Below are 22,192 nucleotides of genomic sequence, written 5' to 3'. Positions count from 1 at the left end.
TGAAAGCGTTTCCAGCAGTACCGCCAGAGGCAGAGGAAGAGATCTGGGTTCCATGGGCGAGATCGGCAGTCGCCGCACGCAGATTCAGAGTGGCAGTGAAGTCAATGGCTCGCTCCGTGGCATCTCTGTTCACAACAGCAATAGCGAACACATTGGTTCCCTCCTTCAGATAGTTGGCACCCACCAATCCGACGAGCACATGAGGATTCAAGCTGTTGCTATTGATCGTGGAGGTGCTTCCAGAAGTCACCTCTCCTTCCACTCCCACATGGTACACTTCAACACCGTTCAGATACACAACCACACCCGCACGGCAGTTCATGTTCAGCTCGTAGCTGTTGTAGCCCTGGATGGTGTCCATCTCCACAGTCGAGCGGAGCAGCCACGCAGACTGCGACACCGTGTTGCCTTCGGTCAGAGTCGTCCACGAACCGCCGAACTCCACAGTGTTCCATCCCTCAGGCACCGTTCCGTCAGCCAGATAAGTCCACTTGTTCATCTCTCCGCTCATCAAGAACTTGTTCGAGAACGTGATGCGATCGCCATTTCTCATTCCAGAATACACTCCAATGAAGAAGCTCGCCGCAGTGTGCGTGTAGGTGTTCAGCGTGATGGACGATCCGTCCACCCATTTCTCAACTCCATTATAAGTATAGAAGACCATCTCATAGCTTCCTTCAGGCAGACAGAAATAGTTAGTCTGGGAGGTCGACGACGTATCACTCTCCGTGTAGCTTCCATAAATATCGTTCAAGACCACCGATTCCACCACAGTACCATTGGACACGATCTCATAGTACTGAGAAGCACGGCGATTTCCCTTCACCGCATCGATCTTCACACGACGATATCCATTGCCCAAGCAGGTATGGAAGTTGATAGAGACCACACTGGTCACAGGCTCCTCCGCACCCGCCAGCGTAGCCGACACGGTGTAAGTCTTCTGACCCACCTCCATACCCGAAGGTACGGTTCCCGCAATGAGACCGGAGTTGGGGTTGATCGACATGCCGTTAGGAAGAGCGGGGGTGATGCTCCAGTCGGAGAATCCCTTGGCGACGGTTCAGAATTCTATTACTGATAACGATCAAATTGATAGTTCCATTATTCAAAGTGTGCAGGGATGCTTGGGTAAAGAAATGAAACCAAATGGCTGGATTTCACTCATTTTGAGTAATAGAGAATGTGTAGTATTGCAATTCAATAATGGAATATTTATGAATCAAGGATTTGTACTCAATGAGCAGAAAGTGTTGAAAGTATTTGGAAATCATCAAATTGGTGCTATTTCATATAATGAAGAACAATCCATAGAAGTAGTAGAAGGAATAGTGGATTTGGATCATGGAAGTCGATTTGAAGGATTGATATTGACAGAAAAAAAGTTGGGAATTCCATTTGGATATGGTGAAATGTATGATGATGATGGAATATTGGTATACAAGGGCATAATGATCAATTGGAAACGATTTGGATATGGAACGAGTTATCATAATAATGGTTTGATTGAATATGAAGGATATTGGTGTGATGATAATCGATTTGGTATTGGAAAAGTGTATGATCGATATGGGAAGCTACCTATTTCATTCTATGAACTTCGATTGAAATCAATTTCGAGTAGAGTTTGAATGTTTTCATATCATTCACAGATGTCTCTTCCATTCTCACTGATTCTATCATAACTATCACTGATAGTATTTTATATGATTGGTATTCTCAATTTGATTTGCTTACTAATCGGCCAATGCATTTATCAATTAGTTTTGGACATTGTATGTGATTCCATTACTTTTTTTCTTTACTACTTTCTATCATTCTTATGACAATGGCTACTCTACTGTATATTTCAATAACTCATCATATCATATTGTATGTAGCATCTCTATTATTTAATAATCCATCTACACAAATAGTTCTCTTCACCTTCGATCCAGTATCACTTCAAAACACTTCAAACATTATTCCCTTTTTCCAAAGTGATTATGTTCAAAATTCAATCACAATTGAATACCCGTTTTCCTCACTTCACTCCATTCAAGTCCCACTTCACATCCAATTTCAATAATCTTGCAGCGAAACAGCGCTTTTCAACAAACAAAGCAAGAAGAAGAAGAAAGCAGTGAATCATCTGTAGAAGTATTCGAATCATCTTCAAAAGCGACAATCCCATCGTCACTCAGTTCCATGTCTTGTTGAACTCCTTGTTTATATTCTCTTACAACTTCGGTCCAATTTGCAGACGAACCTCTCGGCGCATTCCTTCGTAAATAACCTCCCATTATGTCTACAATAATTATCAACATACTATCAATTCAAACCTTTCAAGTCAACTTTTTCTGGAAACGCAAAGATATCATCCACTATTCCATTCTACAGTTCATCAACATTTCCTTATCTACAAAGTATCTCTCGAGCCAGTATTGTTTTCTGAGTTCCGTTTTCAGCTGCTTGGATCGAGCCCATTCAGGGATTTTGGTTCGCTGTGTGATATCCACATATCGCGCATTTTTCTTTGGAGAAGATGGAGAAAGCGTTACCGATGGCGGTTCCTTTTCCTTTTTGATAGGAACGAAATATTGCCTCGCAAGTGGACTGGAGAGTGGTGTTTGCTTGGGAGATTGGATAGGTGAAATCGCTGGGGACTGGATGACAGGAGCGGGTCTCGAAAGCGAAGGAACGAAGGGTGGTGGTGGGAAGGGAGTAGAAGAAGCATTAGGCTCACAAGATGGAGAGTGTGAGCTGGCTGCTATGGCTTTGGCTTGGTGCGTAGGACTTGATTTTGAGTGAAGTAGAGTAGTTGCAGGAACAGTTTGAGTTCTGGAAGGCTGCTTTGTTTGATTGGATGCGTTTTGTTTGCTAGCTTGGGCAGAAGATTGGAGAGACGAAGGGGGAGTGAGTTCTACTCGACGAACGAAAGCAATAAGTACTTGGAGGAATGATAACGGTGGGTCGCACGGGGCGCAATGAGTTTGGATTGTTAGGATCTGACTAACAAGAAGCGGATAAAAAATACTGGAAGCAGAGTTGATTGCTCGAGGAACGATGGGGATTGGATGGGTGGAGGACAAACCCTAGTCTGAACATGAAGATACATTCAACACCCTTCTTTCCATTTCATAGGCAACCAGTTTCTTGACATATTCCTGATGAAGACCGTAGCACGAGATTCCCAAACGAGTACACTCCTCCTTGACATCTTTGTAGGACATGGAGTTATATTTGTTGTACAGACTAAGTTCAATTCTAGGGTTCATGGTCGGACCTGGTCATACTGCGCTGGATCAATGGCCTGCTTAGGAGACTTTGTGGTTCCTTGATTCTCCTCCAGGATTTCAGAAGAATCTTGCAGTCCATTGAGTACTTTGTCACTCCAAGAAGAGGAAACAACATCTAGGTTGAGATTGATATCGTCTATCGAGTAGGAATGAATCTAGATCGGAATCAGCACTAACCCCTACACATTTGTTCATCCAGTCGGTGATACGCGTTCCATTCATATCGATCGAAGCTAACGCTTGATTCATCACTCTCTGCATGTAAAATTCGCCAGGTAATCTCACCGTTGATAAAGACACCATTTGCCTCACTTTCGTACCGATTGAATTTGTCATACTTTCAAACTACCAATCCGATGTCAACAGCCCCAAAGATAGAGAAGATATTATGGTAGTTTTTTGTTTGCCTGTTACTTTCCTTGTTTCTCCTATGCATTCTTCTAATGCCGCATGATATTAACGCTGTACATGCCGGTTGCTGCGTTATTACTCCATTTTCTGTCTCTCAGTTCACCTCCCCGGAATCGGCCAGTTCACCTCCCCGGAATCGGCCAGTTCACCTCCCCGGAATCGGCCAGTTCACCTCCCTGGAATCGTCCAGCTCACCTCCCCGGAATCGTCCAGCTCACCCACACACGTTCACCCCTCTCGCAAATCAAACAAACAGAGCAGAACACACGTCCATTCATAATCACTTCATTCTTTCCAGGCGTGCTAACAATTCTTCCAATCTCGTACACGGTCTCTCCCTCCGCCTCTAACGCCGCCTTGACCTCCTCAACTCCGTCCTTCTCCGCGATCACAACCATACCAATACCGCAGTTGAAGGTTCGCAGCATTTCGTGCTCTGAGCATTTTCCAGTCGCCTTCAGCCATCTAAACACGTCCAGCACCGGCCAGCTTCCCGCGTCAATCTCGCAGCTGGTGTTCGGCGCCAGCACGCGCGGGATGTTCTCAATCAGGCCTCCTCCGGTGATGTGCGCGAAGCCCGCGACCTTCTTGGTCTTGCAGGCGGCCAGAACGGATCGCACGTAGATCCGCGTGGGGGTGATCAGCACCTCGCCCATCGTCTTCTCCGGCTGGAACGGACAGGGGTCCGAGTACTGCAGTCCGGACAGATCGACCAGCTTGCGCACCAGCGAGTATCCGTTCGACTAGACATCACCACTCACAGCTCGTTGCTTACATGGCAGCCCGACGAAGGCAGGCCCAGCACCACCATCTCGGGCACTGTCGGCTTGGGCAGCACGTCCTGGCGCTTCACCGCGCCCACGGCGAATCCCGCGAGGTCGTACTCACCCTCCGCGTAGAGCGACGGCATCTCCGCGGTCTCGCCTCCGATCAGCGCGCAGCGCGCCAGCTTGCAGCCGTCGCAGATTCCCTTCACCACGCGCGTCGCGATCTTGTTGTCCAGATGGCCCGTCGCGTAATAGTCCAGGAAGAACAGCGGCTCCGCGCCTTGCACGATCAGATCGTTCACCGACATCGCCACTAAATCGATTCCCACGGTGTCGTGGATGCCCGTCGCGAACGCCAGCTTCACCTTGGTGCCCACGCCGTCGTCGCACGCCACCAGCAGCGTGTCCGGATCGCCGTACCCCGCTCCGTGAAGGTCGAACAGGCCGCCGAACCCGCCCAGGTCCACGTTGCAGCCGGGGCGATTGGTGCCCTTGCAGAACGGCTTGATGTTCTCCACCAGCTGGTCGCCCTCCGAGATGTCGACGCCCGCATCTGCGTAGCTCACGCTCTCGGTAGCCGGCTTCATCTCGGTCAGCTCGCCCTGGCCGAACTTCTCGATGCACTGGATCAGCGCCACGCCCTCCGCAGCCTGCACGCGCGCCTTCAGCGTCTCCACCGTGTCGAAGGAGTACACCGGCACGTGCTGCTGGTTCACGATGGGGCCGCAGTCCACCTCGGGGGTCACCACGTGCACCGTGCAGCCGGTCTCCAGGCGCTTCGCCGCGAGCACGGCCTCGTGGACGTTGTTGTTCATGCCGCCAGCGAACTCCGGGAGCAGCGAGGGATGCACGTTCAGCACGGTCTTCTTGCAGCGCTCGAAGAAGAACGGGGAGAGAATGCGCATGTAGCCGATCAGCAGCACCAGGTCGGCCGCGTAGTCCTCCAGCACCTCGCAGATCTTCGCCTCCTGCTCCTCGCGCGACACGTCCTTCCCGGTGATGTGGAACGCGGGGATGTGCGCCGCGCGCGCCTTCTCCAGGATGCCCGCCGTCTTGATGTTGCTCACCACGCACACGATCTGCGCGTTCAGCTTCCCGGCCTCGATCGCCTCCAGAATGGCGGCCATGTCGGTGCCTCGCGTGCTGCCCAGCACCGCAACGCGCACGCCCGCGCGCACCGCGCGCTGCCCGATGTCGTGCCGGAACTGCATGCCCTCGAAGTGGATCTGCTCCAGAGCGTGGTACGCGCCCTGCAAGGCGCTGCGGAACGTCGCGGCCACGCAGGTGACCGTCAGCACGCGGCCTCCGCTCGTCACCAGCTGCTCGCCGCTCTGCTTGGTGCCCGCGTGGAACACCGTCACGCCCTCGTTCTTCTCCGCCTCCTCCACGCCCGTGATCGCGAATCCCTTCTTGTAGGACCCCGGGTAGCCCTGCGACGCGCCCACGACCGTCACGGCGGACGCGTCCTTCCACTGGATCGCCATTTCTCCCAGCGTGCCCGTGCAGCAGGCCAGCATGATCTCGTAGAGGTCGCTGTCCAGCAGCGGCAGCACGACCTCCGTCTCGGGGTCGCCGAAGCGGCAGTTGAACTCCAGCACCTCGATGCCCTTCGCGGTGAGCATCAGTCCCGCGTACAGAACGCCGCGGTACACGATGCCCTCCGCCTTCAGACCCGCGATGCACTTCTTCACCACGTTCTCTACCGCCTCACGGCGCAGCACCGGCGGCAGGCAGGGAGCCGGCGCGTAGGCGCCCATGCCTCTACATCTCAGCACCGGGGAAAAGGAGAAACCCCGTGTTGGGACCCATGTCGTTGTCGCCGACTCGCTTGTGGTCCTGGGAAGGCGGCATCGCCACCACGGACTCGCCGTCGGTGAAGCAGAGCAGCGAGACCTCCTCGCCCTCCAGACGCTCTTCGATGACCACGACGTCGCCCGCAGAGCCGAACGCCGAGTCCAGCATGATCTCCTTGAGGGCGGCTTCCTCCTCGCCGCGCTCAGGGAGGAGAACACCCTTGCCCGCGGCGAGGCCGGACGCCTTAATCACCACCGGGTGGTCCACAGACTTGACGTACGCGAGAGCCTTCTCGTAATCCGTGAAGCACTCGTATTCCGCAGTCAGGATTCCGTACTTCTTCATGATGTCCTTGGCGAACTGCTTCGATCCCTCGATCATGGCAGCCTTCGCGCAGGGGCCAAAGCTGATCTTAACAAAATACCAAGAGTGAACCAGTGGATTCCAGCGGCTTCGAGCTTGTCGCCGAGTCCGTCGACGAGAGGAATCTCAGGACCGACAGCCACCAAAGAGATCTCCTACGACTCACGAGATTGCACGATTCCGACATTATCTTTGCAAAAGGAGACGATCTTCTCGTGCTCTTTCTCGCTTATGGCGACGTTGGAGCACTTTGCCAAACAAGCGGTACCTCCGTTACCAGGCGCCACAAACACATGCTTTACTTTCTCACTCTGAGCCAGCTTCCAAGCAATTGTGTGCTCGCGGCCACCTCCACCGATTACAAGAACGTTCGACATTGTTCGAAAATATCTATACGATGAGAAAACCCCCTCTGCGAAGCATCCCCTACCTAAAAGAGAACGGAGAAACTAAAAATACTAGACTTCTAGGACAAATAGGTTGATCTGGACTGTAGCGAGATCATTCGGAAAACCGCGGAACCGGAGAATCTCAGCCTTATCTCGTTATGCAGTGGCTAGGCTGCGAAAAGAGAGCTCAAAAGCAGGTAGCTAACATGAATCAGACGGATAGGAGGAAGGGGATCTAGAAGCGATCTTCATTCAACAAACAGGGTTTTGGTTCAATTGTATGATTATGGTATATGTACATCTTTATTGATATGTTGTTGATTGGTATTAGGCTCTAGGTTCCAGGTTCCAGGTTCCAGGTTCCAGGCTCCAGGCTCCAGGTTCCAGGTTCCAGGCTCCAGGCTCCAGGCTCTAAGTAACACTGGACAGTAGTTGCTCAAAATCAGAGAGCCCCTTCGCGCGATCTGACTATACATATCAAGATCCACAAACAAGAAACGCACCTTAATGACTGCAATGGTTCGCTGAGTTCGACGCACTTCATTTCCAGTCTCCATAAGCAGTCCACTTTCTAGATTTGTTACAATCTACCTAGCAATCCATCAAAGAATCCACTTCCATCACATCCTTCGACAAGCTTGTTTGAAGTCCCACTCGATACGAAGAATGGCTGCGTCTAAAGCATATAGATCTTCATCGTCTTCAGTACTGTTCCTCCGTATTGTGGACGCAGGAGGAGATATCGATCTCCCTAGGACAGTCGTCGATGATCTGTTGTGTCTATATTGTGGAAAATTATTCGCACGTACACACTGCCTGTAGTTTTCCAATTCTGAGCTCAGGTTCTGAATTTCACTCTCTAGCATCATAACGCTGTTTTGAAGCATCACAGCACGCTCCGCTAAGTCATCTATGATCAACGCAAAATAGAGCATTCGACTCGACTCCCTGTTGAGTGTGATAGTTTTCATTTTACTGGCAAACTGCCTCTTGAACTCCTCAAGCAAAATTAAAAGATTCTACAAGCTAGAACCTCCGAATAGGAAACACATGCTTTTCTTCGTCACTGCCTTGAAAGCATGATAGTTTTCTATTCACGACGGTGTCCCATGCAGATAAAATTGACTCAACAATCTGAGTATCCATACGCAAGAAAAGTAGTTTGCAAAACAAACATGCAAGCACGTGTATGTAAACTAACCTGGATCTGCTTCACTCATGGCTTTCTAAGCAACGATAAAACGACTCGATCGCTTCTTCCGCATTGCGCAAATTGGCTGCCGTGTCATTACGTTTGGAATTTCTCTCGCGAATACTACAATACCAAACCACAAGGCTTGCATACTCATCCACCATCGTATGAACACTTCCCAAACTCTCCTGAATCGACTCTACGAGGGAAGAAACCAATTGAGTGAACAGCTGCTCCAAGTCAGATTGCATATCTACATCTTACTTGCCGATAGTACAGTACGCTCAACGACTTGATCCAATTCTTTCTCCACTTCGACAATCTTTTGGGTGAAGTATAGAATAGACTCGTCTTCCGTTTCCAGAGCACTTGTCTCGTTCAACCCTTGACTTCCCTTTCCATCTTCTGGACTTGGCTCCTTCTCATTAACTACGCTCGGGTCTTCTCCGTTCATGGATAGAAAATAAAAAGATATGGAACAACATCACGTTATTTCAATATGGAGGGAAAAATAATACCTGTTATGGGATCGTTTCTTTTTATATATATTATGATAATTGTGAAACTACTTTTCTCAGTTTTTTTTTTCACATGGCAGATACAAGTATTATTGTTGGTATCGATCTGGGAACCACCTATTCCGAAATCTATACCTATCAAAATAACCAGCTGGAGGTTATCGTTGGCCGGAACCAATTGAGAATGACTCCGTCTAGAGTGATCGTAAGCAAGACCAGTACTCAAGATAAAATCACATATTTGACCGGAGCAAGAGGAAATATGCAAAGCAAGAATCTGCCTGGAAACGAGATTTACGAGCCCAAGCGTATTATCGGACGCAAGATGTCCGATCAATACATTATCCGGGATTTATACTATTACCCATTCAAGATCGTGGAAGGTCCAGATGACACTCCTCTCTATTCAGTTACGGGAAGTGGAGGAGACGTGACTCTTTCTGCAGTAGATGTGGATGCGCAAATTTTGCGAACTTTGGCCTCCTATCGCGCAAACGTGAAGCAAGCTGTGATTACTGTTCCTGCTTACTTCCGAAAGGAGCAGATCGCTGCCACCATTGAGGCCGGTCAGAAGGCGGGTCTGGAGATTAAGAAGTGCATCCCGGAGCCTATTGCGGCCGCTATTGCGTATTGGCATGCTCACCACGTCAAGAACCAGACGATTGTGGTGTACGATCTCGGAGGCGGTACGTTCGACTGCTGTTTGGTTCGCATCGAGAACGGCAAGTTCAAAGTGCTGACCAGCGAGGGACACTCTCACCTGGGAGGAGCCGATTTCGATAATGCGATCGTGCAGTACATCCGTGATAAGATCAAGGACGCGCAGCCCACCCACGATGTGTTTGCTCGAAAGAATGACTTGCGACGGCTGAAGGACCTGGCGGAGCAGGCGAAGAGATCGCTGTCGGACGCGGAGACGTATACCATAAATTTCACCACGATCGATCCGCTGACCAGGGAGTCCTACACGTACAACCAAGTGTTCACCCGAGCCGAATTCAACACGCTGATCGAGGAGGACGTGAACCGAACCCTGGGCTACATCGATCGCTCCCTCGGCCAGATGGGCTTCACGGTCAACAACATCGACGAGATCGTGGTGGTCGGCGGCTCCACGCGAATCCCCTTGATCCAGCAGAAACTCGCGGACTACTTCAAGCGGCCGATCGACTTCACGCTGGTCAATCTGGACGAGGCCGTCGCGCAGGGCGCGGCTATTTACGCTGCGGAGCTGATGAAGGAGAACGATCTGATCGGTGACTGGGTGGATTCGGAAGTGAAGGTGGAGCCGGTCAGCTTGAACGGCGATCCGATCTTCAAGGTGCCGTACAACATCGAAGTGAACTACGGGTTCAACGACGAGACCATTTTCAAGAAGGAGCACGTTATCAAGGACCACTTCATCCGAGTCAATCGAACGTGCAGTCTGCCGTACAGCAACATGAGTCAGTTCCGACTGGACGTGTTCAAAGTCACTAATAAGAAGGAGTGCATCGGCATTCTCGAGCTGAGTCTGGACGAGGATGTGGAGAAAGACAAGTCTAAGTTCAATATGTCGTTCCAGCTCGATAAGTACGGCGTGCTCTCCATCACGGTCAACAACCAGATGGACGGAACCTGCGAGAAGCTGAACCTGACGTGCCGAGGCGATCAGTTGGACCACCAGATCGAGCAAATTCTCTTTAAAAAGCGATATGAGGCGGAGCAGATCTGGAAGAGGGCGATGAATAAGCTCTGCATGAAGGGCAACGAGGGGACGGCCGTGAAGAATCGAATGAGGCTGTTTGAGATAAAGGATGAATTCCCTTATATTCGGTTTGAGGATGAAGAGACTGTAGACAATCTGATTCGGGAGCTGAAGGAGATCGAGAGTTCGTAGGTGTGTGCTTGGTAGTGGTGTTAACTGTTCGGTGTTTGTTGGAATCAAGGTGGGAGGGGCAAGTGTGAGTCCTTGGCAAGGAACAAGGAATAAGGAGCAAAGGGCAAAGAGCACGAGGCAATTCGCAATTCGCAACACATACAGATACATGCAAGATTGGAATGATGCAACCACGTTTCGAACAAATAATGCAATCGATAACCATCAATAAAATAAAATAAAACAATGCAAACAAGTTTTGAATGCAGCCTGACTATATGAATAGCTCATACCCAACACGTTTGTTTGCGGGAAGATGCTGATTTTTAGAGACCTATGCTCCTACGGCTGAGGTTCAGGGGAGTATGTCCTTTTTTGCCTTTTTGAGGACTAGACGCTTACCAAGCCAGGCCGGATTCCGGTGTTCAAAATTCTCCCGCGTCTACCACGCCCTCTTACAATGCGTCTTCATCTATATACCAAACCTATCCAAATCAACCGGTGGCTCCAGCTCAACAAACCACACAGCCCCAATCACAATCTCCAAACCTCACAGCAGCGCCGGAGGAAGGAAATGCTTCCTCGGCCGCCTCTGCGTCCTCTTCTGTGAGTCCATATATCCCTACGGTCCAGCCAATCAAAACGGAGCAAGGACAGCAAGCATATCTCCTTCCTGCGGACGAGATCCAGAAGATCCTTCAGCGCAACGCGAACATAATTCGGAAAGTGATCAACGACGTTCACCAAGGCAGTAGGTTTTTATTGCTCAACGGGAAAGATCACCCTCCAGAAAAGATCGACCTCACCGAATACTCCTGCCTCTACACCAGCGTTTACCTTTTAAGCCTGTTCCACAAATCGCGCGACGGTTCCTCTCTCTCCACCGGCGTTCCCTTCTCGACCTACCAAAACCTCATCAAGAAGCTCCGTCAGTTCGAGCTGCAGCTCAAGCAGCACCCCCACTCCCCTGTTTTGTTTCAACAAACACGCCACTTCCTCGCCAACTGTCTCGAGCACGCAGTGTCCTGCATAAACCGCGGCTGCGCTCCGCCGCGCGTCTTTCTTCGCTCCTCCAGCACTTCCTGCTGCACGCGCTCCTTCCGCTTTATCGCCACCTGCTCCGCGTTCTTCCGCTTCTGCTCCCACTCCGTACACCGCACCGCCAGCGACTTCCGCCGCCGCATTCGCTCCGCCTCCTCCTCCTCCTGCCGCTTTCGCTCTTCTTCGCGCTGCCGGCAAAGCGCCACGTAGCTCTGCGTCGCGTTCATGAACCGCGGGGATTCCTTGTCGCGCCCCACGCTCACGCGGCGACTCGATCCCGCGGGAGTCCCCGGTTTGGACGGCGTAGCCGCGGTTATCGTGTGCATTTTGGCGGTCTCGGTGAGCTGCATGTACCGCGGGAGATTGGCGGAGTCGACGGGACGGATGGATTTGGCGGGAACGGGCGTGCGCGGCACAACGACGGGCGCCGGTTTGATGCGGTTCTCCCAGGCCTGCGTGGACTGCATGTACCGCGGTTTATTGGCGGTGTCGACCTCTTTGATTTGGCGCGGATGGACACGTGGCTTGGGGGGGTCGGGCTGGACCTTGGAGCGGTAGGAGCGCGTTTCGTTCATGTAGCTGGGCTTGTTTTGCAGGTCGACTTCTTTGATTTGCTTCGGGTCCACGCGGCGTTTGGCCGGGTCCTTCGCCACCTGGCTGCGGTAGGACGCCGTCTCTTGCATGTAGCGCGGGAGGTTGTTCTTGTCCACTTCGCGGATGCGGTTTGGAGCCACGCGCGGAGCGGGGGAGGGAGCGACCGAGATGCGCTGGCGGGAACTCGCCGTGTCGCGCATATAGCGAGGGAGGTTGTTTTTGTCATATACTGGGCTGGCTGGCGTGGAATACCGGCGAGATGGGGTGGAAAGATGCGAGCGACGACGATCCTCCTCAATGCGGAGTTGTTCGCGGCGCATGCTACTTTCTGTGACACGCATATAATTAGGAAGCGCTTTTTCTTTGATGCTAGACGATTTCGCAGACGGCTTCTTACACAGACCGTCAACACTATCCTCGTAACTGTCATTTTCATTTGAACTCACACTCTACACAGGTCAGAAAATTAAATTTCTTCTCACTCGTTTCACATCCACAAATTGATCCCGATTGGGAATTGGTTCCTCCTGTACTTCGGCAGCATTCCTCATATTGTCGCCATCGAACTCTGTATCGAGCGGAAGGCTAGGCTACACATGAGAACGCACACTCCTTGAACAACGAACCTGCTGTGTTGAATTGTCAAGCTTCTCGTGATCGTTGCTATCCATAGACAATTTTACAAGTTGGGAATGGATGAGAGGAATTTGAATCCTACCCGATTTATAAGGCATTTTTGGAATCACAAAAATTTGCGTCGAGGCAGAAGCTTGATAATCCTCTCCTTTTTTGACAAAGTGGCTGGCATGTTCAGTACGAGTCAATCCCCAAGCTATCAGGAGGATATGGATAGTGATGTACAGTCCAAACCGTCGTTCGGGACGCAGGGTGATTACGTGGAAACTGTAGATCATCACGAAGGTAAGAGCTTGAGTGAATCCTCGCATCTCTCATCCGCATGTAGACTTTTGTCAGGATTTGATCGATCAGTGCCACGAGGATAGTTCAGAGAGCGGCGATGGAGAGAAGCCGATCGTTCGCCGAAGAACCTTGGGAACGGTTCCGCTGTTTGTGTCCATGGTGGATGGAAACAGAAGCCGAGCGAGCCAAGGAGTCGTGAGGAGTGTGGAAAAGCGACGAATGACTGTGCCAACTCAGATGTTGGGGGAAGAACCGACGCAGGAACAGCGAGAAAACGAGCTGAAGAATATTTTGGTGTTCCTGATCAAAGGTACTCGATGGGAGGGGTGATGTTGTTTAGAAAACAAAGACTTGAAGCACCAGCTGGAAATGGAGCAGCGTCAGCAGCAGAAGCTGGTTGTGAACGCCATGCAGCAGTTGGAAGGTCAGCAAGCGGATTTGACCCGCCAGATGGCGAACGATCTCGAGAAAATTATGCAGAAGCACCAAACGGAAATGCAGGAGCTGCGGACACGGCTCCAGGAGCGCGAAGAGGCATTGAGTGAGATGAGGGAGGAGCTGGAGCGAACGCAGGCGTTGAATGGGGAGTACGAAGAGGAAATCGCGAAGCTGCGCGAAGAAAAGGAGGAATGGAGGAGAGAGGCGGAAAGAGAGAAAGAGAAGAAGGGAGGGGTGGCGAGTGAAGAAAAGGAAGCAAAGCGCGGAGGTGGTGGTGGAGATGGCGTGGAAACAAGGGAAATGGTGGAAACGGTGGAAACAGGGGAAGTGGTGGAAGTGGAAGGAAATGAAAATGGGAATGAGAATGAAATTGTAAATGCAAATGCAAATGCAAATGAGAATGAATATATGAATACAAATGAACATAAAAATGAAAATAAAAATAAAAATAAAAATGGAAATGAACAGGAATACAAAAATAAATACAAAAATGAAAATGAATGTGAATATGATAATGACAATGATCACGATTACAGAAGTGAACATGAGCATATACTTAATCATGAATATGAATACATACCCAATCACACACATGAAAACCATCTTGAAGTCGATAGCGAAGTCGTTTTCACCCCGCAAACCCAAACAGAAGGGGGAACGGAATTGGAATTCGACCCGCAAACCGAGTTCCAAAACCCAGCCGACTTCGCCAAAGACAATCTTTATTCATACCCACTCGAATTTGAATCAAAACCCGATCTCTCACCCATCGATTCCATCCCCCTTTCTTCTCTTCTCGCACAATTTCAATCTCTTCAAACGCAGCTCGAAACCGAGCGAGCGCGACACATCGAAGAGATCGAGCTCCTTCAAGACTCATTCCAGCAGCAGCAGCTCCAGCAGCAGCAGCTGCACAAAGCGGAACTCGATAAAACGAATCGAGAACATTCGAAGGAACTCGCTGCCCAACGAGAGAAACTGGGGAAGACCATCCAAACACTGAACGACCGAGTTCAAACACTGTCGGAAACGGCAGCTCGGTCGATGGAGTCGCAGCACGAGATTAAAGAGAAATACAGGGGCATGAAAGTGGAATATCAATCATTGTATGATTTATACCAGGAACTGAAGGGAGTCGCGAAGGACACGATCGAAGCCGTGAAGAATCGAGATCAGCGCATTGCAGTCTTGGAAAAGATGCTATCGGAGAGAGAATGATCGCCAGGAGGAAAGCCGTTCCTGTTTTCAGATTATACGCGTTGCTATATAGTAATGGCAAATTTGTGTTTTAAAATTGTTTGATGGAGTCAGCTTTTTTTCACTCAAGGAGTTATCATAGTTTGCGTTCTTAATTCTGAATATGGGTGTGTTTTTCTCTAGTCTCTTGGACTCACTCTTTGGAATGAAGGAGCAGAGAATTCTTGTCCTGGGTTTGGATAATGCTGGTAAGACGACTATTCTATGTATGCCGTGCTCTCCCTCGCTTGACTCGCAGATAGACTCCAGCTGAACGAGCCCATTTCAACTGTACCTACCATTGGGTTCAATGTTCAAACTGTACCGCTTTGTGTGTTGCCTCACCTCCTAGATAAAGTACAATAATCTTACATTCCAAATGTGGGATTTGGGAGGACAAACAAGTATTCGCCCCTTCTGGAGATGTTATTATCCAAACACCGGTAATAGGAACTTCCCACACGCTACGATCTAGACGCAGTTGTATTTGTCGTAGATAGTGCTGACACTGATCGTATTCCTATAGCGAAGACGGAGCTGATGGCGATTTTGAATGTAAGCAGCCACCGCTCCAGAGATTCATTTCTAGGAAGAAGAACTGAAAGACGTGTGTCTCCTCGTTTTTGCGAACAAGCAAGATGTAAAAGGCGCTCTTAAGGCAAACCAGGTTTGTACACTTCGCTTCTTTCTCATCCAGATCACCGAAGCTCTCGAGCTCTCGAACATTCGTGATCGTAAGTGGACCATCGTGGAAAGTGACGCGAAACTCGGCAAAGGACTAAAAGAAGGCTTCGACTGGCTGGCCCAGGAGCTCAATCCCCAGAATCGCAAGTGTCTTGTTTGTTCGAACAAACTCTTCTTCTCTTAACATCGCTGTAACGCCAACAACGCCGCTCCAATCAGCCCCGCGTCGCCTCCAAACTTCGCCTTCTCGATCGGCGTCTCCTTGATCGTCGCGAACGCGTTCTTCCGGAACGCTCGTCTCGCCGGATCCAGCAGCAACGCGTCCAATTCGCCCACGCTGCCGCCGATCGCCACGATTTCCGGGTTCAAACACGCGCACATCGACGCCAGCGCCACGCCCAGCCACTCTCCCACGATGCGCACCGCCTCCACCGCTTCGCTCTCCCCCGCCAGCGCCTTCTCTCCCACTTCCTTCCCCGTTTCCACGCGCTGTCCCGCGGGAACCAGCCGGTTGTACTCGACGCAGAGCGCGCGGCCGCTGATGTACGACTCCGCGGCGCCGTCGTTCTCGCCGATGTTCCGCCCCTCCCGGTTCACGATCACGTGTCCGAAGCACTGCGCCATGCGCTCGCTTCCGCACATCAATTCGTTGTCCAGCACGAACCCTCCGCCCAGACCCGTTCCCACGGTCAGGCACAGCGTGCTGCGCTTGCCCGCGCCGAGACCCAGGCGCGCCTCCGCCAGCGCGGCCGCATTCCCGTCGTTCACGACCACCACGGGGAGATTCATCGCGTCAGCGATCATGGAACGCAGTGGAGCGCCCTGCCACTGCGGAATCGAGGAGGTGGCGTAGATGATCTCGCCGTTGGCGTTGATCGTACCGCCGGTACTGATTCCGACGCAGCAAGGCTGGCTGTTGTGATCGCCATTGCTGTTGGATTGCAGGGTGTGGAGCAGCTCCACGCAGGTTCGCACCACGCTCTCGCTGCTGTCCTGCGGACAGCTCGCTTTGATGGGGCCAGCGAGCAGCTCGCCCGAGGCGGAGACGATCGCAGCGGCGATCTTGGTGCCTCCGATGTCCAGGGCGAAGGCCGTGGAGGTGAGGGAGCGGACCGTCTGCTTCATTACGTCCGCGTACTGCTTGGTGATCCACATGGGACGCGTGATCATCGAGCCCACCACGATGGCGTGAACGCCCATGTGGAGGAGGCGGCGAGCATGCTCCGGGCTGGAAATGCGGCCCTCGCAGATCACAGGGACCTTCACAGCCTGAGAGAGACGACGCACCAAATTGAAGTCAGGACCCGTGATATGCGGGGAATAGGAAGTGTACCCCGAGAGGGTCGTGGCTACGATATCCGCGCCAGCGTTGGCGGCGGCAACACCTTCCTCGAAGGTGGAAATATCGGCCATCACCAAACATCCGAACTGCTCCTTGATCTGCTTGATCATTTCAATTCCGGTTGTGTTGTATGGATGAGGACGATTGGTGACATCCAGGGCGATAATATCGGATCCTGCCTCGAAGATCTCTCGAGCACGGTCCATGTTCAGAGTAATACGCGTTTCGTAACCGTCCACATCCTCCTTGTAAATTCCAATAATGGGAAGCTTGACGGTTTTCCGAATGGCCGCAATATGCTTCGGGTCGTCGGCACGGATACCGACAGCTCCGCCGAGTTCCGCAGCCTTGGCCATCAACGCCATATTCTCCGGTCCATACAGTCCATCCTCCTCATGTGCCTGGCAGGAAACAATAATTCCTCCCTTGATCTTCTCGATAATAGAAGCCATTTAGAAAAGAACAAAAAAATGTGGGGCCGCTAAAATGAAACTCCTTTTGCCAACAAACATCACCAAAAATAAATCAATACAAAATGAAGTAAAGAGAGATTTTTATATAATAAAAAAAATAAGGAATTACTAAATCAATGGAACGAAGATGCACGGGCGAGAGAGCCGTGCCGATCCGTAAAAGGATACTTGGGTACTGCGAAGAGTGCATTGTGCAAGGTGCTACGCGGAACTTTCTCCCACAAAAATCAATACGATTGCTCTGGAATGAGTCGGAGCCACTCCGTAAGCCGCTGCTTTGCTTCGTTGTAACCTCGATCCTCAATTTCGTCGTAGCGTGTGTTATCTGCGAGGTGGACATCGTGGAGAGGCGGGCGGATCACAACGTCCGAATTCTCCAGTAAATTATCGGCTCTTCTGTTTTCGCTCCATGTGTATAATAGTTTCTGCTGGATATTGGATTTGCTGATTTGCTCTCCGAACAGCCTCGGGAATAGAGATTTGAAGAAGAGACTCCACCCGGACTGCGTGTCCTGGATTTGGAAATGGTCATCTTCCGGATAGCCCTCGACATTCACCGTAATGATCGCCTTCGGGTGGTAGAGCGATTGCATAACATCGGAGGGCACGTTGTTGCAATACCCGCCATCCACCAGCATGTTCGGCTGTGGCAGCTACTCCGTAACAAACAACACGAAAAGAAACCGTTCCATCACCGATGGGCGGAAATACACTTAACAAACTCATCGATCCTCGCACGAATCTCCACATGGGTCCATCCTTCGCAATCAGCTCCTACGCTTCACTCTTTCTTCTTTCCCGCACTCGACAATTCGTAATATCGCTACAAACGCAAAAGTACGGAATCACCGAATTCTCGATCAGCCGACTTCCCACCGCATCCTTCACCACCTTATTAATCAGATTTCCCCGAGTCTACCCCTCACGCGCTCCCTCTCCACCCACCAGACTCAGCACCGGCAGCGTTACATCGCACAGCTGCGCCGCCAGCGACGCCAAAGTGGCGGCACCCTGCTTCGCCCGTTTCCTCGTCAGATAGTAATCCCCGCGGTTCCCGCTCGCAATCCCGCCCACGAAAGCGCCCATGGAGGTGCCTCCGATGAAATCCGCGGGGATGGCGAGCTCCTCCATCGCGCGCAGCACGCCCACGTGCGCATAACCGCGGGCACCGCCTCCGCTGAGCACGAGGCCGACGGCGGTGTCGGTGAGAATGCGAGCGAGGCGCCGCACGTCGCTGCGGTTGGTGCTGAGGTCGATGCGCGGAGAATCGCGGTGAATGACGACGTGGTGCACCTTCTGCGGCGCCAGCTTGACTCTACCGCTGAAAGCAGAGCGACTCTGCGTACAAGACCTGCTTCCACTCCTCGATCTTCCGCTCGTAGAACGCCTCGCTCACCTCGTCTTCGCTCTCCCGCAGAAACACGATCTCGCGGCGAATCCCGCACAGCTGCGCGCTCAGCAGCTCGTAATCTCCCGCGCTCAGCGGCGTGTCGCACACGTTCACCACCAGCAGCACCGCGTCGCTCTGCTTCGCACGCCTCCCCGCGGTTCCTACCACGTCCAGGCACTTCTCGTTCCACCCCGCGGCAAAGCTGTCTCCCACCAGCACCGTCTGCTGCACGCCCTCCTGTGAGGCCAGCGTGCTCACGCGATGGCGGTCGGCCGAAGTGATCAGCGCCGCGGGCTGGATCGCGTGCAGCGCCGCGTAAAGAAGGCGCGAAAACTGCGTCAGCGAAGCCGTGTTCTGCGTCCCCGCGAGGATCGCGATGTTCTCCACGTGGCGTTAAGGACGTTCCCGCGGGGAGCGTGGATATCACGCGCGGACGCTTGATGGAAAGGTCGATCGCGCGCTGCTCGATGTACCGGAACATCGGAATCGGGCGCTGCTGCATCAGCCGCACCAGCATTTCCCGCGGTAACCGGATCAGTTCCGTGCGTCTCGCTCACAGACGGGGAAACGAAACGCCTACCACAGTACAAATTGATCGACGCGGGCGCGGAGCGAAGACAATGCCGGAAGAACAGAACCATGTCGTGTCCGTACTCCTACCCATGCCAGAAATACCCCCGATTTTACGCTAATCACCGTCTCCGATTTGCCCTCCATCGCGTGCGCCATCGCTTCCTTCTCCGCCTCGCTGAACACGTGCCCGCCGTCGTAGGACAGTCGGTAGAACAGCCGGTACCGCGGGGATCGCGCCGTTTGCTGCGTCGATCGCACGCGGCCCGAAATCAGGATGATTCTTGGAATGACAGAAATCCCGCCGATTTTACGCAGAGTCCACAGGCTCCTCCGCGCGGATGACGCACGTGCCGCGGGCCAACTCCCGCCACTCCATGCTGTGGTCCAGAAAAGGGTACTTTTTTTGGAATAAGTGCGCGAAGTAGCGAATCAGAAACGCCAGACAGCCGTCCGTCAGCACGTCCAGATCCCCGCGGTACGGCACGAACAGCAGCGTGGCGGCCTCGGAGTCCACGTAGTACGTCAGATGCTCGCGACGCACCAGCAAATCGCCGGGTTTGTACTGGGAAATCCTCACCCGACTCGGCAAAACCTACCAGAATGCTGACTTCGCCCTCGGGATGGAGGATTCGGCCGTGCAGAATCACGATTCTGAGGGAGAGGAGAGCGCGACGACATACATCGTGTAGGGAGGAATCGCGACCATCTTGTGTTTGCGCAGCGACAGCACCATATCGCCGTCTCCTCCCGCGATTTTCTCGACTTCCGGCAGCGAAACCGACTCGGCGGCGAGCGCAGCGGCCAATTCCGGGAACAGTGTTCCGATCGGAGCGGTTGTGTCCTCTGAAACGCCCATAATGGAGGAGAGGGATCTACAAAAAGAATTAAATTCAAAAAAAAAACTGCAAAGCGTCGCAATGAAGAGCGCGCTGAATGCGGTAGATTTGCGTGCTGACCAAATTCGAGACGATTTTGTGTTGTTCCGAGGAGAGCGGGGAATGCGGAGTGAAGACGAGGGTTTCCACGTTGGTGACTGCGCGTACAGTGATCGACTAGGATCAAGGAGGGCTGATAACTGAACGCTTTTCCAAGAAGGATCGAGAAGTTGAAGCAAGACTTCCGAAAAGAGGAGGAAGGAGTCGGGGGAGGGACGCGACCAGAGCGTGTCTTCCTTTCCCTGCTCGGAGATTTGGAGGGTTCCGGAGAGAATGAGGAGACTGGGGAAATGAGGAAACCAGGGGAGAGAACATACATGGAACAGGTCTGCCCGGGCTCCACGATGAGAGTGTCCTTGGGGATATAGACACGGTCGATGGATGCAAAGAGCGAGCAGATTTCCTTGGACGTCACGTCGCTAAAGCATTACAAAAAACAAAATGATGAGTGTACTAGAGAGAAAACGCTTCCATAAAACGCAGGATGTTTCGCTCTTCCTCCGAAATTGAACGCTTGTCCGCATTTCGCTTGAACGTCTTCATTTGCGAAATGGAGCTCATCTGCAGCTCGGATACACTCTGAAGGAAAAAGGGAGTGGAGGCAACAGGATCCCGATTTGACTTTTTCGACTAGGATCAAGCTTTACAAAAAGGCAATACTTGAAACTTTCTGTTTTGGCGAGCGTACCATTCCCGGGCTTCTTGGTACTGTTGCCTCACTTTCGCCACAGAAACGACCTCCGATGCGATCCGTTTCCATTGTCCTTTAGGAGAAACGAATTCCTCGCTACACGCATCAAAAATTATGCAACAAAGGATTTACACTATGATATCACTCGTTTTTCGAATATTGTATAAGAGGACATAGACGATCACACCGATAATGAGGATTAGGAGTAGTGCTGCGCTACAATGAATAGGGAAATCCAAATACGTACATCAGATGCATGATTTACAAAGAATAGATAAAGTTGAAGTGAAGAATCCAGAAAAAGGACATATATTGGAGTGTGCAGATTCTACTATTCTCTGAATCTTCTGATATTAGAAAAACAAAAATAAAAATATAGTAATCCAAATAATTCAAATCGTATCACAATACCATTATCAAACGACACGTTCGTGAACGTTTAGACTTCCATTGTTTCCTAAACTCCTTTTATGGAAAACAACAATTTTGCCCGTGGAGTAAACTACAGGAAGCTGTCAGAGAAGTATATCAGTCTTCCCTTTTTGTTGTGTCTCTCCCCTCTCGTGTTTTTGTTTCTCGGTGTAATCATCTCGCGATCTCCTAACCATAGACCTGAACTGATTGAATTGTGTGCGCTGTGTTTCCTTGTGAGTTTTAGGTACAACAGCCGAGCGGAGGCTTGGATAATGGTGAGCCACGACTTTTTGGACGCCTCTTTCTCTTTGAATGAGACGGCGATGTCCCTAACAACCGATTTCAATGGAGACGTTTTTCCTGTCAGCGACTGCTGCAACCGTACCGGCGACCCGCGAAGCGGTTGTATTTACTCGTCCTCGAGCTATTTTCGAACCTACCTCCCCTTCTCTCACGAGACCGAGCGAATTTCTATCGGAGACGGTTTGAACGCGACGTACCTCACAGACACTCTTTCCTTTACCCACCACGAAGAGCTCTCGCGCATCAATCTGCATTGCACCTCCACGGAGGACTGCCAGGACCTGTGCTCGGAGCGAAGCGGCGTCTGGGAGGCCGAGCGCGACATCTGCAACATCACGCGTTTTTTGAGCAATGTGTGCTATCGGCTGCGGTTCAACGGGACGCGCTACGCGTTGGATCGAAGCGATTTCGTTTCCTCGCAGGACGTGGGATGCTTCGCGTCGAAGGCGTGGTCGCCGTATCTCTACTCGCCCGTGTTCAATTCCTCGCTCGTGCCCATCGACGTTTTCCTGCTTTCTCGCTACTGACACGCAGATCCGATTGAACTTCGACCCCGTCATTTCGGCCTCGCTCTTCACTGACGGGTG

The 22,192-nt window shown here is 51.7% G+C and overlaps 7 protein-coding genes; 2 read left to right on the top strand and 5 right to left on the bottom strand.

Annotated features, from left to right (window-relative positions):
- Positions 1–2,090: 2,090 nt before the first annotated feature.
- On the bottom strand, positions 2,091–2,282 carry GSBLH_T00003544001 (uncharacterized protein; the record flags this gene model as incomplete). Its single annotated transcript, XM_013042314.1, has 1 exon — positions 2,091–2,282. One exon carries the CDS (start codon positions 2,280–2,282, stop codon positions 2,091–2,093), a length of 192 nt encoding a protein of 63 aa, XP_012897768.1.
- Positions 2,283–3,880: 1,598 nt separating this feature from the next.
- GSBLH_T00003543001 (uncharacterized protein) lies at positions 3,881–7,003 on the bottom strand (the record flags this gene model as incomplete). XM_013042313.1 has 5 exons in its annotated part: positions 6,799–7,003; positions 6,686–6,768; positions 6,249–6,656; positions 4,465–6,217; positions 3,881–4,432 (listed from the first exon to the last, which is right to left on the bottom strand). Exons 1-5 carry the CDS (start codon positions 6,988–6,990, stop codon positions 3,881–3,883), a joined length of 2,988 nt encoding a protein of 995 aa, XP_012897767.1. The 5' UTR covers positions 6,991–7,003.
- A 1,782-nt stretch (positions 7,004–8,785) lies between these two features.
- On the top strand, positions 8,786–10,619 carry GSBLH_T00003541001 (uncharacterized protein; the record flags this gene model as incomplete). XM_013042312.1 has 1 exon in its annotated part: positions 8,786–10,619. One exon carries the CDS (start codon positions 8,786–8,788, stop codon positions 10,589–10,591), a length of 1,806 nt encoding a protein of 601 aa, XP_012897766.1. The 3' UTR covers positions 10,592–10,619.
- A 928-nt stretch (positions 10,620–11,547) lies between these two features.
- On the bottom strand, positions 11,548–12,939 carry GSBLH_T00003540001 (uncharacterized protein; the record flags this gene model as incomplete). The annotated part of the gene is made up of 3 exons (XM_013042311.1): positions 11,548–12,654; positions 12,688–12,795; positions 12,832–12,939. 3 exons carry the CDS (start codon positions 12,937–12,939, stop codon positions 11,548–11,550), a joined length of 1,323 nt encoding a protein of 440 aa, XP_012897765.1.
- A 1,985-nt stretch (positions 12,940–14,924) lies between these two features.
- Positions 14,925–15,668, top strand: GSBLH_T00003539001 (uncharacterized protein; the record flags this gene model as incomplete). Its single annotated transcript, XM_013042310.1, has 6 exons — positions 14,925–15,027; positions 15,060–15,121; positions 15,153–15,243; positions 15,276–15,355; positions 15,390–15,467; positions 15,498–15,668. 6 exons carry the CDS (start codon positions 14,925–14,927, stop codon positions 15,666–15,668), a joined length of 585 nt encoding a protein of 194 aa, XP_012897764.1.
- Positions 15,669–15,699: 31 nt separating this feature from the next.
- GSBLH_T00003538001 (uncharacterized protein) lies at positions 15,700–17,278 on the bottom strand (the record flags this gene model as incomplete). Its single annotated transcript, XM_013042309.1, has 2 exons — positions 15,700–15,745; positions 15,777–17,278. The coding sequence occupies 2 exons, from the start codon at positions 17,276–17,278 to the stop codon at positions 15,700–15,702; spliced, it is 1,548 nt and encodes a 515-aa protein (XP_012897763.1).
- A 119-nt stretch (positions 17,279–17,397) lies between these two features.
- On the bottom strand, positions 17,398–19,170 carry GSBLH_T00003537001 (uncharacterized protein; the record flags this gene model as incomplete). XM_013042308.1 has 7 exons in its annotated part: positions 17,398–17,500; positions 17,534–17,952; positions 17,984–18,073; positions 18,104–18,214; positions 18,245–18,614; positions 18,646–18,769; positions 18,798–19,170. The coding sequence occupies 7 exons, from the start codon at positions 19,168–19,170 to the stop codon at positions 17,413–17,415; spliced, it is 1,575 nt and encodes a 524-aa protein (XP_012897762.1). The 3' UTR covers positions 17,398–17,412.
- Positions 19,171–22,192: the final 3,022 nt, after the last annotated feature.

Source organism: Blastocystis hominis (assembly GCF_000151665.1).
Source record: "Blastocystis hominis, Singapore isolate B (sub-type 7) whole genome shotgun sequence assembly, scaffold_3".
Classification (NCBI taxonomy): Eukaryota; class Bigyra; order Opalinata; family Blastocystidae; genus Blastocystis; species Blastocystis hominis.
The sequence above is the reverse complement of the archived record's forward strand: the minus strand, read 5'-3'. Positions and strand labels throughout refer to the sequence as shown.